We start from the raw sequence: 16654 nt of genomic DNA, 5'->3' as shown, positions 1-16654 counted from the left end.
TTCTTATTTTTAACTGCATAACATGTTGTGATTTTTCCTTTCTGGTTTGGGCAGTTGAGCAGCTACAAGCTTTTGTTAATGCCCAATTTTTATATTGGATTTATTTCCTCTGAAATGCACTCATTTTGTTGTTTATACTTATTTTCATAATCCTATTAAATACAGTGTTACATTAAACCAAAGATTGTACACATTTTTTTTAAAGGCTTCTCAGTTCCTTAATACCAATATTCAAGATAAGTTTATTTAACAAATAATATGTTACACATATTTTAAACAATTCAAATTCAACAGAAACGTTTTAGGCATAAAATATAAGCTAACATTTGTCATTATATTTTATTTTTCATATTAGACAATTTATAATAGAACAAATTTTATATATATAAAAAAAACCTATATTTAAACTGCTATTAAAAATAAAAAAATCAAAAAAATCAAAACCCAAATTCAAAAATAATCATAAGGTAACACACTTATCTTTAAGAAATAAAAAATAAAAAAATCAACATAGTTTATATGACATATACCCTTTTATTTAATTATTATTTTAAAATGTGTTTGTTAGGAATTAAAAGCAACGTAAATGATGGATAAGTCATTTGTCAATTGGTCTTATTTTCAAAGCATTAATTTCCTCTCGTGATTCACATCATTTTCTTATTTACTACACGACGGACGGAAAGTAATTGAAATTTACATTAACTTAAATTTATATTTATTAGTACTTCCCCTAATAATTTATTATTGATTATTTTCTTCTGCTGAGTAAATTGAAATATATAATTGTGCCATTCTCAATCAACTCTAACAAATACTACTTAATTTACATATTTTGAATTGTTCAAATATAAAATAATTTTTTTTATTTTTAATAACTATGTACCATATTTTTTTTACAAATATTTTAATTTATTTTTACATTATTATTATTTTTAAAATAAGGATAACATTATTGTTTATATTATTTTTAATAATTATGATTGCACCGTGCAATGAAAATTAAAGAGAAAAAAAAACTGAAAATGTATTTATTTATTTATTATTATTGAAGCTAATTAAAAAGTAAAATAAAAATCGACATGATTAATTTGGACATGTATAAATGGAGCATCATGATGCATGGCTATCCCCATCAACATTTGTAATTATATTTATAAATTAATACTAATACCTAAATGGATTAATGGCACAAAAAGGACCCTTTTACTGTCGTGTAGTGAGGGGCTGCAATTTCAGGGTAAAGGCGAGGGCAAAATAGACAACTCAGTAAGCAGAAACATACATATAATAAAAAGATATTATTATACGCCATTTAATAATTTATTAGCAATAAAAAGAAATACAGTACGAAATAAAAAAAAAAAAAAACACAGGCATATGTCTGATGTAGTTATGTTCGATTATTATTATTATAATAATTCTAATTATTATTGTTCTTTTGGTTCAATCATTTATCATTTCAACCTAATTTAGCTGAAAAAATTAAAATGAATCCTCAACATGCTTAGTGTTAAATTCACTTTTTTTTTTTTTTTTTTAGCATATGGGAAGGGGAAAAAAAATGATGTATTGTAGGTTAGGTGTGAGAGATAGGACAGCTTTGCAATTCTTGTTTCTCTCTCTCTACTCTCTCTCATCTTTTGTTGCTTCTTTCTTTCTTGAATATCTCTTTCTACCCTCTCTCTCTCTATATTGCAGCTGTAGCTTTTAATTTCTCTCTCACGCATTGTTCACAGAAGGGAGGTGAATCGTGCGGTGTTGAATGGTACAAACCTGCTTTTTTTCTTTTTTTTTTTTAGAGAGAGAAAGAGGAACCAGGAGAGAGAGAGAGAGAACCCGATACCTCACCGGTCTTTATTTTAATGTATTTTTATTTATGATGTATGAGTGGGTGGTGCTTGTTTCTCTTCCTTCCTCGATTTGTATCTCACTGATATACAACAATACATACAGCTTTCTCTCTCTACTCTCTCTGGATCCCTCTTCTTTCTTTCTTCTTCTCAATCTCCTGCAACCATCTCTCTCCATCCGAAAACCTTGTTTCGATCTCCCATTCTTCTTCTTACGTTTAAAGAGTTTCAAAGCTGAGAAGGTCTGTATATAGTGTGATGTGGTGTTTTCTTCTTCTGGGTTTTTGTTTCTCTTTCGAAGGGTTCTTTCTTTAGCGTTTTCTGTGTTCACAAACTGGTTTTTCTCGACTTGCTTTGGCAGATAAATCCTTCGATTTTGATGTTTTCTTCTCGCAATGGATTCAAGAGTTTTTGATTTCTTTTCTACAGTTCGATCTCTTTACTCTTTCGATTGTTCCTTTCTTTTGGTCAGGGCTTCTAATTGTTTGGATTTATTTTTCCTGATCTACTGTAAACTAGTATGTATTGTTTTGTAATTTTATGATCTGTACTTTGCTGTGATTCTTTGGCGATTTGGGTTTTAGATTGAAAATCCTTAGCCTCTTTCTTATCTTGACCTAAACAATGTATAAATCTGAACTGTGCTTGTTTGTGATACTGGGCTTTTGCTATTCTTGTGTCTACTGTTCACTCAATCTGGCGAAAGATATGATGATTACCGATCCCTGATTTTCTTGAATATATATTTTTCTTGTGAAATCTGTCTCCCACCCTACAAAGCCTCCGGCGGATGCCTTTGATTTTGAGATCATTTTATGCGTATGTAAGCCTGAGATTTTCTTGCTTCATTTAGGGAATCTTTTCTGATTCATCACTCGTGTTTGGACCTCGATTTTAATTTTCTTTCCTGTACTTGGATTTTTTGGGTTGTCGTAAGCGTCGCAGTGGGTTTCCAATCTTGCAAAAATATGCTAAATTTATGTGGATTGCCCACATAAAATAACGATTAATTAGGGTTGATCATTCCCAAAAGTAGGCACTCCTCCTCCTTGATCAGGCCCTCCCCATAGAGCTCAGTGATGATTTAGCACATAAACAAGCTTCCAATTTACCCAATCCGAGCACATAAAATAACGTGGTTGGGGGGATAATCACTGCCTGTGTGTTTATTTATTTCCCCTAAAAACTTCTGAGTTTTCTGCTAACATACGTGTTTTTTCAAACCAATTGTTTTGCAGGGTCGATCTGATGGATGGATTTTTATGACGAAAAGGTGAGATCTTGGGGGTGAGTGGTGGTGGGGTTTGGGCGAACTTTTGTCTTGAGAAGAGGGACTTCGGGTTACTGTTGTTTTGAAGGCTGAGCAGAATTCCCAAACAAAAAATAAATAAATTAAAATTAGAAAATCCCCAAGATAGAGCTGCTGCTGCGTTTTTGGGGAAGGAGATAGATACAGACATCTATATATATGTGCGATTGTTTGTTCTTGTGACTGTTGGGTAGACAGCGCAAGAAGAAATCAAAATCCTATCAGCAGATGTTATCCACTGAAAACCCTCCACCAGATCTCCCATGTCCTTGCGGTGAATTAATCTCGCAGAGCAATAATGATGAGGAAGGGGCTTCTGATGACTGTAATCGCCATAACCAGCTTGAGGTAGCTGCAGATCTGTTCCGGTCAGGCCCCGATGACTCCAATACACTTCCCAAATTCTCCATAAGGTAAAATCCCCCCATCTTAATTTCACCTCTTGTAACTTCCTCTTTGGTGATGGTTTTGTCTTCCTTTGGTCGGTCAGATCCAGGCAACATAGTATCTGTTCTCGATTCATCAGCCTCGCCATGGCTTCAAACCAGATCCCTTCTTCTGGCTAATTCTGGAACTTACTTAATCACGGTGTTTTTCCTTTTTATCGACGACGGGGTTTTCGGGTTAAACGCCTCTTTGGTTGTTGTTCTGTGTTCGAAATTAATAAGTCTGCTCCTCTTGTCTCCCTTCTTTGTCATCATAGTCAAATCTTGACCGTTCATCTCTTTTTGATTTGGTCATTTCATGGATGACGAAAACCCCCATCCCGTTCAAACTCTCCTTCCTTCTCGCCTGTTCAAACTTCCGTGCCGTTTGATCAGATTGAGGTGGCCCGAATCCTCTGCCGACAGAAGAAGAAACAAAGATTTCTTTTTCTTTTTTTACTATTCTGTGTTAAAGAACTTAATTTCTAGTCTCAAAAGTTTGTTGTTGCTTGTGTTTCTTAACAGAGATTATGTCTTCAACACTCGGGGCAAAAATGTCGAGAACAATTGGCCATTTTCTCTGAAGAACTTGCAGCTTTGTCTCAAGTATGGCGTGAAGGAAGTGCTGCCGCCATTCCAGTCTCTGGATTCTGTAAGAAATCCGTCGCCGGAAAAACCTTCCGGTGACAATGAATTCGAGGTGAGTGATCGAAGCATTGGTCAGGAAGTAGCTGAGGATAAGAACATCGACTCAGGTGGATTCGAAGAAGAGGATAAAGCATTGCCATCTACTACAACGAGTGATCGAACTTGTTCCGATGTAAATTCGACTCGCCAGGTTAGAAGTCCGAACCTGGAGCCGGTAGCCGAGTCTTTTCCTTCTTCGAAGAAGCTCGGATTTGCAGCTGGAGCATCCAACAAGGCGAAGAGCAGTAACCAAAACCCTGTAAAGAAGTGTAAATTGATTGTGAAACTGAAAAGCGCGGCTGAGGCGAAGGGGCCCGAGGACTTGTCCGCGAACAATTTTGTTGTTTCGGACACAATGGCTACGAAAGTATGCCCGGTGTGCAAGACATTCTCGTCCTCTTCGAACACCACTTTAAATGCTCATATCGATCAGTGCCTTTCTCAGGAGTCCTCAGTGAAATGGACAATGAATTCAAAACTGAACAAGCATAGAATAAAGCCGAGAAAGAGTAGATTAATGGTGGACATATATGAAACGGCTATACCGTGTACGTTGGAGGATCTTGACAAAAGGAATGGAACAAACTGGGCGTCGAACTTGGGTTTTTCTGAAGATCAGGATCTGGAGACGTACGCAGATGAGAAGAACATAAACGCCGAGGATGATGATCAGGAGGGTTCTGTGTACATCGATTCCAATGGCACAAAGCTTCGGATACTGTCGAAGCTCAGTGATCTTCCATCAAATGCGAATTCTCCAGCTCAAAATCAAGGCAAGATTAGCAAAAAGGATAAAGGAATCGAACACGCCTTGAGTAAGAAGAAGTTAGTTTCTCAGAAACACAAGATTATAAAATCTCCTCCGCGGGTACAGAGAAGTTCTTTAAGACATCATTTGGAGGTACGTCTCGTTTCCTTTTATATCCCGGCTTTGATTGTTGTTGGATTTTGTTGCATCTTGGTACTTATTGATTGTTTCCTTATTTGTTTTTGAGCTAAATATGGCTGTAGTCATTGAATATTATGCATATTGCTTACAATTTTTTCGTGGATGGGAAGAACGTATGAAATTTGCGATGTGTAACAATCACAGGTCGAATGTAGCCAACAAAAGAGTCTCCTTCATGAAGGTTACAAGGATGATTCTATGCAGCCTCCGGAAAGTCGTGATCAGATGAAATCTAAAGGTATTGGAATGATAAAACAGTGGGTAGGCTCCAAAAGGAGTGGTCTCAAAAACAAGATCAATCTTGAGCCTGAAAATCAGCGTCCAACGAAGAAGTCATTAAAGAGCGTCGCCCTAGGGAGGGAGAGCTCGTCTGTGTCGCCAATTTTGTGTGATGAAGATCCAATTCTACCTACTGAAAGCAACAAAAGAAAGGCGAAATTGTTGTGTGACTCCAATGATGGATTTTTCAAGCCCCCTTGTCAGAAGAAGGCGCCGGGAATTTCCTACGAGGAATCTGGTGATCGGATGAATCATGGCAAACGGCCGAGGAAAGATAATCAGTTGGTTCATGCAAGCGACGCAGATCTTCGGAATGGTACAGTAAATGATGTCTTGTCTCAGAGAAACAAAAAGAAGGCTTTGAATATCAGTTCATCTGTAAATGAGGAGAGTCCTTTACTCAGCTCTAGAACTGCAAAACCTGCAACTGGATCTGGAGATAAGCAGTTTTCGCCTTTTAAAAAGAAGAAGCTTCTATCCATCCGGCAGGCATCCACATCAGAATCCAAGAAATTAGGGATAAAGCATTCAGAATTCAAGAACCCTTCAAGATCAGAGGAAGAAATGATAAACTCCAAGCATGAAACTTATCGTCGAGAAAGTTCGAAAGACAATGCAGCTCAATCTAAAAGAGCCTCAGCTAAGACACTTGATGATGGAGCTAGGGTTTCAAAGATTCACAAGAAGAAAGGAGACATGGCTTTGAATCGATCATATGCATCTCCTGAATCTGATAGCCATGACGTCGACAAGAACAACAATTCTGCTGCCGGAAAGGATTCTGCAGTTGGTGTATCCAATGTCCTGGAAAACGATAAAACACATGACGAATATGCTTTCGACGCATCCCATAAGGTAGCTGATGAAGAAACTTTCTCAGCCTTCAGCAAATCTTTGGAAACTGGATTTCCGGCGCTCCATTATCCTGCCGGTGGTGGATACAGTTGCCTGGCTGAGCCGCCACTGGATGGCGAGCAAGAGGGGTTCTGCGCCGATAAAATCGAAAACAAGGCGCAAGGGAATTATTTTGTCGATGTCGACCCAATCCCCATACCAGGGCCTCCCGGTTCCTTTCTGCCGAGTCCGGGGCGAATGAGCTCGGAAGAACTTCAGGGAAACTCTTCACTAACCGCCTGTATGATACAATCTTCAGAAAATGATCATGAACCAGTGGATAATGATTCTTCTGATTCTCCGATTTCTGCTACTTCGGCAGTGTCTGATTCTGTCGCTGCAAGATCCACTTCTGTCTCCGTCAACTTGCGCAACGAACCTGTTGCCATCGAGCAGGTAGCTACTGCAGACAGAAAATCCGATCCTGAAGCGAAATCCAGCTCGGCATTACATGAGATGTCTATTAACAGATTCAAGAGCAACTCGCCATGTTGTTGCTCGAGGAAGGATGCAGCTGTACCTGCAGATTCCTTCGTAAATCAAGAGTTACGACAACAGGACAAGAAATTGCTCGATGATCGGATTGAAAAATCTTACCTTTTCAACGGAAGATCAGAAACTATCCCGACAAAGGAGCCTAATCCAGATTCGTCAATCGGGTATTGTCCGGGGCTAGTTTCTAATCACTCCGAGATGAAGCTTTCCTTCCATGGAGATCGCGAGTCTCCTAGCCCGTCTACGCCGAATCCTGTCCTGAGACTGATGGGGAAAAACTTAATGGTAGCGAACAAAGGCGAAAATCTTTCGTTGAATGCTTGGCCGGCACGTTCGGCTACGGTTGTGAACCACCCGACCCCGACGTTTCATGTCAACGATCATCTCCCCTCCGGCAAGAATCTCAATGAGCTCTATTCCTTCTGTCCTAATGTCTCTCAAGTCCCTTCCATTTTTCTGAGCAGCGGTTCTCCGGCGCCGGCGCAGTCCTTCGATTTCAGCTCCTATGATGGTTTCAAAATCCCTGCTACTGTTAGGCTTCCATGGTTATCTGCTCATCAATCTCCGGCCATGTTTCGAAATGAGAATTTTGGTGGGAATAATTTCGCGCCGTCTTCTGCAGCATCATATGATATTGAGCATGCCCAAAGCCCTATCCCCGGCGGCCTGAAACACAAGGAAGTGATTGTAATCGACGAACAGCCAGGAAACAAAGCTGCTGCCAATCCAGCCATGAAAGGGATGACCTCGACTCAGGAGCTTAACAGGAACATGAGGTTTGGAGAATCCTCGGCGACAATGGGATTGCAATGCGAGTCGAGGCGAGTGGATCCATTCTACTACCATTACCAGATGGCGAGGGGAGGCTACGCTTTGCCTGTGGCGCAGAATGGAAATAATACCCGAGCGCCGCCTGCTTCGCTGTATTTCTCTTCGGGATTTTCGTGATCGGTCGATACCAATGGCTAGAATGAAAGCTAGCTATAGCTGCCTAATGCCCTTCTTAAATGCTATGAAAAACAAAGTATGATGAAGACAATTGATCATCGATCAGCAACTGTCGAAAGATGAATGAGATTTTCTATAATTTTCTGTGATGAAGACGATCGATTATTATACTGTATATCAGCATTTCAAGTTAAACTCTGATAGGAGTTAGGCAGTTTTGAGGATGATTTTGATTTAGCTACAAAGAAACCTTTCAATAATGGAGTTTTTCTTCTTCAACCATGCATCATCATCAGCCATTGTTTTAGCTTCAAAATATCATTCATCGTATGCATATATATGTATATTAGGGAATGCAGATACAGAGATTAATTAAAATTGCTTTCCTAGCTGTGTATTGAAAGCATGGAGAGGCAGACAGTGGGAGATGAAGATGAAGATGGAGACGAAGACGAAGACATTTATGTGAATCAAATTAGGGATATTATTATCTTCTTCCTTCTTAGTATGATCAGATTAGACATATCTGCAGGATGGGGTTTTTGTGTGTGGGTGTGAATTTTGGGGTATGTAAACGTTTCTGTCTGTCTGTCATCCATTATTGCATGCAATGCAATGCAGCAACGAAAAAGAACCAACTCATCTTTCCTCAAATTAACTACAGAAATAAATATTATAAAATATATCTCAATTCTCAATTTTCAACTGTAATGTGCAGTTTCCCCGTAACACGTTGGTGGGGTCCTTCTGGATTATTCCTTCATTAAATTAAACACAAATAATTATTCACTTTAGTATGTATAATAATAATAATAATAATAATAATGATATCAGTTTTGTGTACAATATTATATATTAGTATATGCACAACACAGGCACATGAGCACCAACAGCTTTTTCTTGATTTCTTGATTTGCTTTTATGATCCTTTTGTTTGCGTCAATATCGTGTGTGTACAAGTACAACGATTGGTTTTTACATGAAATGTATCCGTTGTAAAAAGGATATCGACAAAAACACCCCATCCCATCCCTTCCCATGACCGTTTGTTTACCACTAACAAATGACTCTCTATATCTATCCTTATTCAATATGGCAAACTCGATTTAAATAACTATTAAAAAAACTAATAAATTGCTTGTGGGTTGTGACTATTTCATGTAATAAATTCCCGATATATAAAAATTAAAATACGATAATTATATTTGTTTGTTTTGACTTTGACGTGGACAGGAGTGGGCCCACTAACCGACTTATTATTCGCATTGCCAGATCATACCTATGTTGTCGTGTGGGCCCTATCCTAATCACCGCCACTAGCACTACCACCTAAACCGGTCAGATCAAAGTGCCCCAATTTTGCAATTTTGTATTCAAATTGAACTCAATTGAAATTTAGACAACTTCCGTGACATTACTGCAAATACATATTTAACGACCGTAGTAATTAAATACAGCGAAAATTAAATTAAATTAAATTAATAAAAATTTAGTAGAGATATACCCCGTTAAATAAATAAATAAACTAAAATCGAACATATATATTGAAGTTAAATAATTAACGTAATAATGATGATAAGTTTGACAGAAGGTGAAAATAATTTTCCTACGGTTCTAAGTATACAAATTCATTAATTTAGGGTTTCCGTTGCTGTTGATTTCTTCATTCCCCAAAATATTCAACTTTCATTTCTGGAGTCCACGCCTAAGGTACGCTTTGGTAATGTTTCTGCTGGAGTTAATTAGGTTCCTCGGTATGTTGCGTTTCCTCTGATTAAACGGAATTGAATTTGTACTATTATTTATTGGAATCGAGTTCTGTGTTGAATTTACTTCTTTAGCAGCGTTGTATATTTCTACGCATCTTGCGGTGTTTTTTTGATAATAGAAAAGGTCTGATTATTCATTGATCTCGCTCTTGATCTGAGTAATAGTAATTTGATCTTTATTCCTGACTCGGATTCGGGAACGTTTACTGTAGATGGATTTGGGAAGCGAGTGTTTGGTACTTGAATCTCTGGAAGATAATGGCGGAATTACGAATGGTTCTGTGTCTGATAGATCGAATTCAGTTAGTCCTGATTCGAATTGCTACGGTAACGGAGCTGCTGCAGTAGAAAATGGTGATAATAATGAATTGCTGCTTCCTGATGGGAAGCTGAAGGAAACTGAAGTTATAGGTTCTGTAAATTCAACTTCTTCTGGTATCAAACATGACCAGTCTTCCTTAGTTTCTAAGACCAAGAAAGGCCTTGGGTTGAGGAAATGGAGAAGGATCAGGAGAGATCCCAACAAGGTTGGGGACAACAGTTTGGATCTTGGTGAGATGCAGGTGACAGAAGACTTGCTGGATTCAGCTGTAAATTCGAGCAAACGAATGCTAGTTAACAGCGAGCGGAAGCAAAAGAGCCAAGGTTCTTTTTCTTCCACAAATGCTGTGATTGGGAGGTTAGGCAGCCTTGTTCCACTAGATGATTCTGAATTTGGGTTGGGGCTTCCATTTTCTGCTGGAATAGATTCAGAGATTAGTGAGCATCAGAGTAGTAGATCTTCCACAGCAGCCAGTGCACCAAAGGTAAAATATGAGACGGGGCGCGACAAAAACAGGATAAGAAGAAGTTTGAGTGGAAAGAGTTACACAAACTCAGTGCAGTCTGATCATCAGCAGGGAAAGGTTAGGATTGAGACCATGAAAAAGGTTAGAGGGGAACACAGCAAAATTGAGATGGAAAACTCTCAGTCGAGCTTGGAATCAGATTCACGAAGCTCCAAGTTTGTGTTTTTGCACGAAACATACTCTGCCAGTAATAATAGGAGAAATCCGATGTCAAAGATCAATGGTGGTGAAAATGGTGACATACCTCAAGGCAGTCGACACAACATCAATGATGAACATGATGATGAGGGCGTGGTGGCTGACTCGTCGTGGAATGTTAGTCAAAACTTGAGTTTCTCTTCAAGAGGTCTCGATACTCTAGTTGACTCCATCTTTACACTTCAATCTGCTCAAGATGCTCTGGAAAGAGGTTGGTCCAAATTTTTGTACTCACTGTTGGATTTTATTTATAATGTTCTTCTCTTAATGAACAGCTTTTGTTTCTTTTGCAGAGGTGCTAAAGTTCAAGGATGTCGGCAAAGATATTTCTGCGGATGATTATGTTTCAGGCCTACACACAGAATTCACACCTAATGGTTTCCCCCGGGTAGAGCAATTCAATGTCATAGTAGAAGCAAGCGAAGACATTTCAGCAGATCTTGAAGACCTCTTTAAGCAAAAAATCGAAGCTGAGGTTGAATATTTGGTAATATCAACAACAGTCCAGAAGCTGAAAGCTGCTCAGATTACAATTTTGGAAGAGCAAAAACAAATGCTCGGAAATACAGAAAAGAACGCTGAAATGCTGCGGAATGAGGCTGAGAAGCTGGAAAATGTTTGCGAAAACATTTCTAGAGCCGACGAAATATTACATCTCCAGAAAACAATTTGGAAGCACAGCTCGTGTTTCTTCATTCAGCTCGTTGCATTGGTAGTTATCTTTGCCATCTTCATACAACGCATAGCGCAAAATCATCATCATCATGCAGCCCCCCTCCCGACATAGTTCTTATTCGAGGATGAAAACTCGAGCTGCAGTTTTTGTTACAGAGGGAATTTTCAACACTGTTTTGCAACTTCTTCATTAGCTGCTGTGTTTGCTTTGAAGCTGCTTTATTTTTCTGTGAACAATGCAATAATTTGCTTTCAGATTGTGATTTTTATCATTTTCATGAAGAAATTGTAAATACTACAAAAATAAAAATCAAACTGCATGTAATATATATAACTAACCATAGTTGATATAGTACTACAAGCCGACGAGATCTATCGAACAAGATCAACGGCCAGAAATTCATCATCATCAAGAAGTTGTGTTATGAACAAAGATTATGACAAAAAGAGTCAATTTTGAGGTTCTTCGTCGTCGGGGTGTGGAATCTCGTTCAGATCGAAGTCCAGGACTTTCGATGGAGCTCCTGGACCCTCAGATAAGCTGCTGCTGATGCTTTTCCTCTTCTTACTCTTCGTCATCATCGACACGTGATCCTCGTACTCCCAACTTTTGTCGTTTAGCTGTGTCGTGGCTTCGTGGTCGTTCGAACCTTCGTTGACAGATTCTCCACTACCCTTTTCCTCTACTTCATTGACTACTGCTCCATCAGTGATCGTCGTCTTCCCTGCAGATCCAAACACCTGATCGATTTCTTCTTCATTGCAGAAGCTACCTTCACCGTCATCGGATTCCTCCAACTCTTCTCGCCGGGCCGGGTTCCCCTGAGCAAGCATCATTAGATAATTAACAGCGTCGTGCAGCCGATCATCGTCGCCGGAGCTCGACAGCGCCGATGAAGAAGACGCCGCCGCCGCGGCGGGTCTGCGGCCGCGCTTTGCTGTCGCTGTCCAACCCCTCAACGACGCTGCTAAATCGACCGCCGGAATATTCCTGCATTCGCCTTCGTCGTAGTCGATTTCCGATGGATCGGAAAATGGTGAGGATGAAGAAGTACTATTTTTAGCCGTCGCCGGCGGCGGGTGGATTCCCCTCCAACCCCTGTCGGGATGGCACCTCATGTGGCCAAACAGCGACTTCATCGACGGGAACTTCTTGCGGCAGATGACGCAAACATTTCCGGTAGGTGTCGCCGGAATATGCTCCTTGTCGGAAACCGCCGCCGGAGAAGCTCTAACTCTAACGACGTCGTTTGGCGTACGGAAATGAACCCTCATGTGACCTCCTAAAGCCTTACCTGAGCTGAAAACTTTGCCGCAGACACGACAAACCCTTTCCACATCGTTCCTCCGAAGCCTTTTCATCTCATCGCCGCCATTTCTGCAACCCTCCATTCTCTCTTCTTCTTTTACCGACATTTTCACAGATTTCTACTTCCCCGATCACCAAATTACACCCAAAAGAAATCAAAATTGAAAGAAGAAGAAGCACAACAACAACGCTAAACTGGATTGATTGGTTGATTAATGGAAGGATTGAGCTATGGAAGAAATGCAGAGATGAAAATGGGGGAAAACCGTCGATCGATTGACAACAATAAGCACAGAAGAATAAAAATAGAAGAAGCTTAAGAAGATTCAGCTGCCCTAATTAAAAACGTATATATATATATATGTATATGTGAATAGAATTTATGATCGGAGCTCAGAGAAATATAAATGGAGAAGAAGCACGAAGACGACGACGACGAAGAAGATGAGGAACCTCAAGAGTCAGTTGGCAACTGCTGGGCAGAGATTGACGGTCACGTTCTTCCAGTCTTTTTGCCCCTTATTATTATTATTATTATTTTATTTTTATTAATATTGAGAAAAATAAAATCTGCCTTATTTAAATGTTGTTTTCTATTTATTTAATATAAACATTTGAATTAAATGCAGTTGAATTTGGAATGAATGTGCACGTCTGGTCAATATTGAAATTTTCTTTCCATTTAATTCATTGGGTGGATTTTGATTCTCATTTACTGCAAATTAATAAGGTCACTCTAATTGTGCCTATTTATAACTAAATTTTATTATTATCATTATTATTATTATTATTATTATTATTTTTTTGATGCATATCATATACCACATTGATTAATTTACAGTAAACATATTTTTAAAATATGAAAAGGAAAGTGGGTTTTTTTTTTTTTTTTTTTTTTTTTATTTGTGGGAATGTATCATCAACTTACCATACTTATAATCATTAATTCTTACATATATTTATGGATGATCGAAATTATATACTATATAAAAAAAATTATTTAGGAAAATTGATATAAATGTATTAGTTGGAAAACACTAGCCCTTCAATTTTTATTTTCATTTTTTTTTTTAGTGTTCGATGATACGAGAAGAAAAAAAAATTATATCAGTGTAAGATGAATATCAATAAAATAATAAAAAAGATTAATAGAACTTTAAGAAGAATAGTACTAATAGTTTATTTGTTTTGATTTGAATACATACATAGAGTTGTGACGATTGTACAGTAAGAAAATCAATACCAAAATCCAAACAAACGCAGCCTAACAATTATAGATAAATTTCAATAAATCAATATCTTGTAAAAATATGATCATCAATACGTTGATCCTACTACAATTAGTTCAATATTTATTAGTATTTGTTTACCAAAAAAATATTATGCCTCTATTCATTAGATATATATTTTCATTCAATATTTTTAACAATTAAAATACATATAAATAACTAAATATTAAGTTAAATACTTAATTTTTATATAAAAAAAAAAATATCATATCAAATATTATATATATTTTTAAATTTTTCAAAATTTTAAAGTCTCTATTTAAATAGAGTCAGAATTACTTATTTGATGATCATTTATTTATTTATTTATTATTAAATATAAAATATACTCCTAAAAAATTCTCATATGTTAAATAGCTAAAAAAAATTAATCAAATCAATAATATTTTATAAACCTATAATCGTAACTGAATTAATATGTCTATACTATATTAAAAACTCATATATCTTTTAATTAATTACATCATTATCCTTATCTCTGTTTTTTTTTTTTTTTTTTTTTTTCTTCTATGGACCATAGGATTATGATCAAACGGCTCATATTTGCTGAGCACAAATTAACAAACAATTGTGAAAACATCCAAAAATAAGTATAGAAATGAGTGACATCTAATTAAATGTTTATGATTTTTATTAAATGAGGAGAATATTTGTTGTGCAAATCTTAATAAATAATTACACAAATGGGATCCTTTTTCCACGCGGTTTTAATTTATTTGCTATCATAATTTTACAAAATTATTTATGGAAATGATATTTTTCCATATATACCCATTTTTATTACCAAATGATGTTCATCCTAAATTTAGTCGATAAATAGAAATACCCTAAAATCGTGGTTAGAGGGCTCACACGTTTTTGTTATATATATAAGGCAGTGACATAATTATTGTTACTATTATTTTATTTTACCAATTCAAAAAGTGACCAAATTTTCATAGGATTCTTATTGTACCACATTCGATATATATTGAAATAAATAGGGCTGAGTATTTAATCTGAGTTTGGGCATTGACTTTGTTGTTTCTAATTGACTGCCACTACCTTATCTTATTCAATTTTTTTACTGTTTATTTGTTTTTTAATATTATCATTCGAGTAATATTATTATTATTTTTTTTTAAAAAAAAAGCCTACCATTTGTTTTGCATATAAATGATATATATATATATATATTTTTTCTTAAAATTGATTGTTTATGCATTTGATTTCATTCAGCCCACAACTGATAATATATATATATATATATATATAAATTAAATTTTAATCTGTAATTTTGTTTGATTGCATTGGTCAAGTGACTGAGTGAGTGAGTAGTGAGTTGATTTTTATTTTTCAGATTATGTATATGTATTTTATAACATTAAAAAAAAAAAAAAAAAGAATCTTGATTAATTAATTTATAGGGAGTACATTGCCTTCTGAATATTTGGTTTAGATTTGAAATTTAGGAAGATTTGAAGATAAATTGTTGTTCTTTGTAAGAGTTAGTTTTGTAATTATATTGTGCATTTTTTATCTGCTGTGATAGATTAAACAAATTAAAAAAACAAATCTTACTAACTATCGCCATCGCCATCATCATCATCATCATCATCATCTTTACACAATTCAAAGTGGAGCGAGCTCGAATTAGAAATTAACAAAAACAACAGCAATATATATATATTACATTACATCACAATTCACAGCAGTGGGAGGGGAGGGGAGGGGAGACGACGATGACGATAATACAGTAATAATAATATGAAATTGAAGGGGAGGGATCAGAAGAAGCTGGGGTTGTAGGCGTTGCCGGTGGTGGCGAGGATGTAGTAGGCGACGATGTGGCCGATGGAGCCCCAGGCGAGGACGTCGACGATGTTGAATCCGACGGGGTCGTTGGATTTGAGGAGGCTGACGTACTCCTTGGCCCTCTTATCCCCGGCCTCGAAGTGGGACACCCCGTTCTGCTCCGGGACCTGCTTCGCCACGTTCTCCCTCTGGAAGTTGAAGAACACGAACCGCCCCAGCACCAGCGACACCCCCGTGCTCAGGCTTATCACCACCGATGGGTTCAGCTCCGCCTTCACCGCCCCCGCCCCCGCCCCCAGCTTCTTCCACCTCCTAACGCCCACACTCACAGGCCCCGCCGCCTTCTCCAGAGGCCTCAATCCCCGCAGGAAGGTCGGGGGGGAGAACAGGCACGACGATGACGACGCCATTAATTAACTAATTCAATTCACTGACGGATTGGAGGAGGACACCCAACACAACCCAACCTAAGCTTAGAAGAAGAAGAAGCTCGATTAAAAGAAACAAACAAATTATTAGCAGTATTGGTTATATGGCTGGGAACGAGAGAGCTTCAGTTGGACTATGGGTGGATGGATCAGGTTTGGATTGGGATTATTACTAACCATTCTCTGTGAGGAGCGGAGAGACGCTTCCAAGATTTTCCACGCTGACCTGCCTCTTTTTCATTGGTTCTCTCCTGATCACAGATTTATTTTTAATATATATATATATACACATTCCAATATAAGTAAAACTAAATACAATATTGCATACGCAAGGATCCGTGGCGCAATGGTAGCGCGTCTGACTCCAGATCAGAAGGTTGCGTGTTCGATTCACGTCGGGTTCAATCCCTTAATTACGAAGGATCCTAATGGTTTTTTTAAACTTTTGCATAGCAAGAAGCTGCTGCTGAATTGAGTTGTAGAATGAATGATTTTGAAGAAACTC

At 37.6% G+C, this 16654-nt stretch overlaps 4 protein-coding genes and 1 non-coding gene across 10 annotated transcripts; 3 read left to right on the top strand and 2 right to left on the bottom strand.

Annotated features, from left to right (window-relative positions):
• The first annotated feature begins 1645 nt into the window (after nt 1–1645).
• On the top strand, nt 1646–8118 carry LOC127247126 (uncharacterized). 4 transcript variants are annotated; one of them, XM_051268850.1, is made up of 4 exons: nt 1646–1768; nt 3092–3575; nt 4113–5175; nt 5368–8118. In XM_051268850.1, exons 2-4 carry the CDS (start codon nt 3391–3393, stop codon nt 7837–7839), a joined length of 3720 nt encoding a protein of 1239 aa, XP_051124807.1. In that variant the 5' UTR covers nt 1646–1768; nt 3092–3390; the 3' UTR covers nt 7840–8118. The 4 variants fall into 4 exon arrangements, with proteins under 4 accessions (XP_051124807.1, XP_051124804.1, XP_051124805.1 ...); XM_051268847.1 differs by lacking the exon at nt 1646–1768 and adding an exon at nt 1823–2095; XM_051268848.1 differs by lacking the exon at nt 1646–1768 and adding an exon at nt 2126–2672.
• Nucleotides 8119–9405: 1287 nt separating this feature from the next.
• LOC127247125 (WPP domain-interacting protein 1-like) lies at nt 9406–11584 on the top strand. Of its 3 annotated transcripts, none has more exons than XM_051268845.1 (3): nt 9406–9549; nt 9821–10865; nt 10948–11584. In XM_051268845.1, the coding sequence occupies exons 2-3, from the start codon at nt 9821–9823 to the stop codon at nt 11439–11441; spliced, it is 1539 nt and encodes a 512-aa protein (XP_051124802.1). In that variant the 5' UTR covers nt 9406–9549; the 3' UTR covers nt 11442–11584. The 3 variants fall into 3 exon arrangements, with proteins under 3 accessions (XP_051124802.1, XP_051124801.1, XP_051124803.1); XM_051268844.1 differs by having other exon boundaries at nt 9422–9593; XM_051268846.1 differs by having other exon boundaries at nt 9423–9559.
• A 195-nt stretch (nt 11585–11779) lies between these two features.
• Nucleotides 11780–12847, bottom strand: LOC127247395 (uncharacterized). The gene has a single exon (XM_051269223.1). The coding sequence runs from the start codon at nt 12743–12745 to the stop codon at nt 11780–11782; it is 966 nt and encodes a 321-aa protein (XP_051125180.1). The 5' UTR covers nt 12746–12847.
• Nucleotides 12848–15544: 2697 nt separating this feature from the next.
• Nucleotides 15545–16322, bottom strand: LOC127247311 (photosystem I reaction center subunit V, chloroplastic). The gene has a single exon (XM_051269120.1). The coding sequence runs from the start codon at nt 16129–16131 to the stop codon at nt 15694–15696; it is 438 nt and encodes a 145-aa protein (XP_051125077.1). The 5' UTR covers nt 16132–16322; the 3' UTR covers nt 15545–15693.
• A 159-nt stretch (nt 16323–16481) lies between these two features.
• TRNAW-CCA (transfer RNA tryptophan (anticodon CCA)) lies at nt 16482–16553 on the top strand. Its single transcript has one exon. It is a non-coding gene; the product is annotated as a tRNA-Trp (tRNA).
• The last annotated feature ends 101 nt before the right edge of the window (nt 16554–16654 follow it).

The sequence above is a fragment of the Andrographis paniculata genome, unplaced genomic scaffold (assembly GCF_009805555.1).
Source record: "Andrographis paniculata isolate CXL003 unplaced genomic scaffold, ASM980555v1 Contig32END, whole genome shotgun sequence".
NCBI lineage: Eukaryota > Viridiplantae > Streptophyta > Magnoliopsida > Lamiales > Acanthaceae > Andrographis > Andrographis paniculata.
Note: the sequence above shows the minus strand (reverse complement) of the source record. Positions and strands in the feature narration are given on the sequence as shown.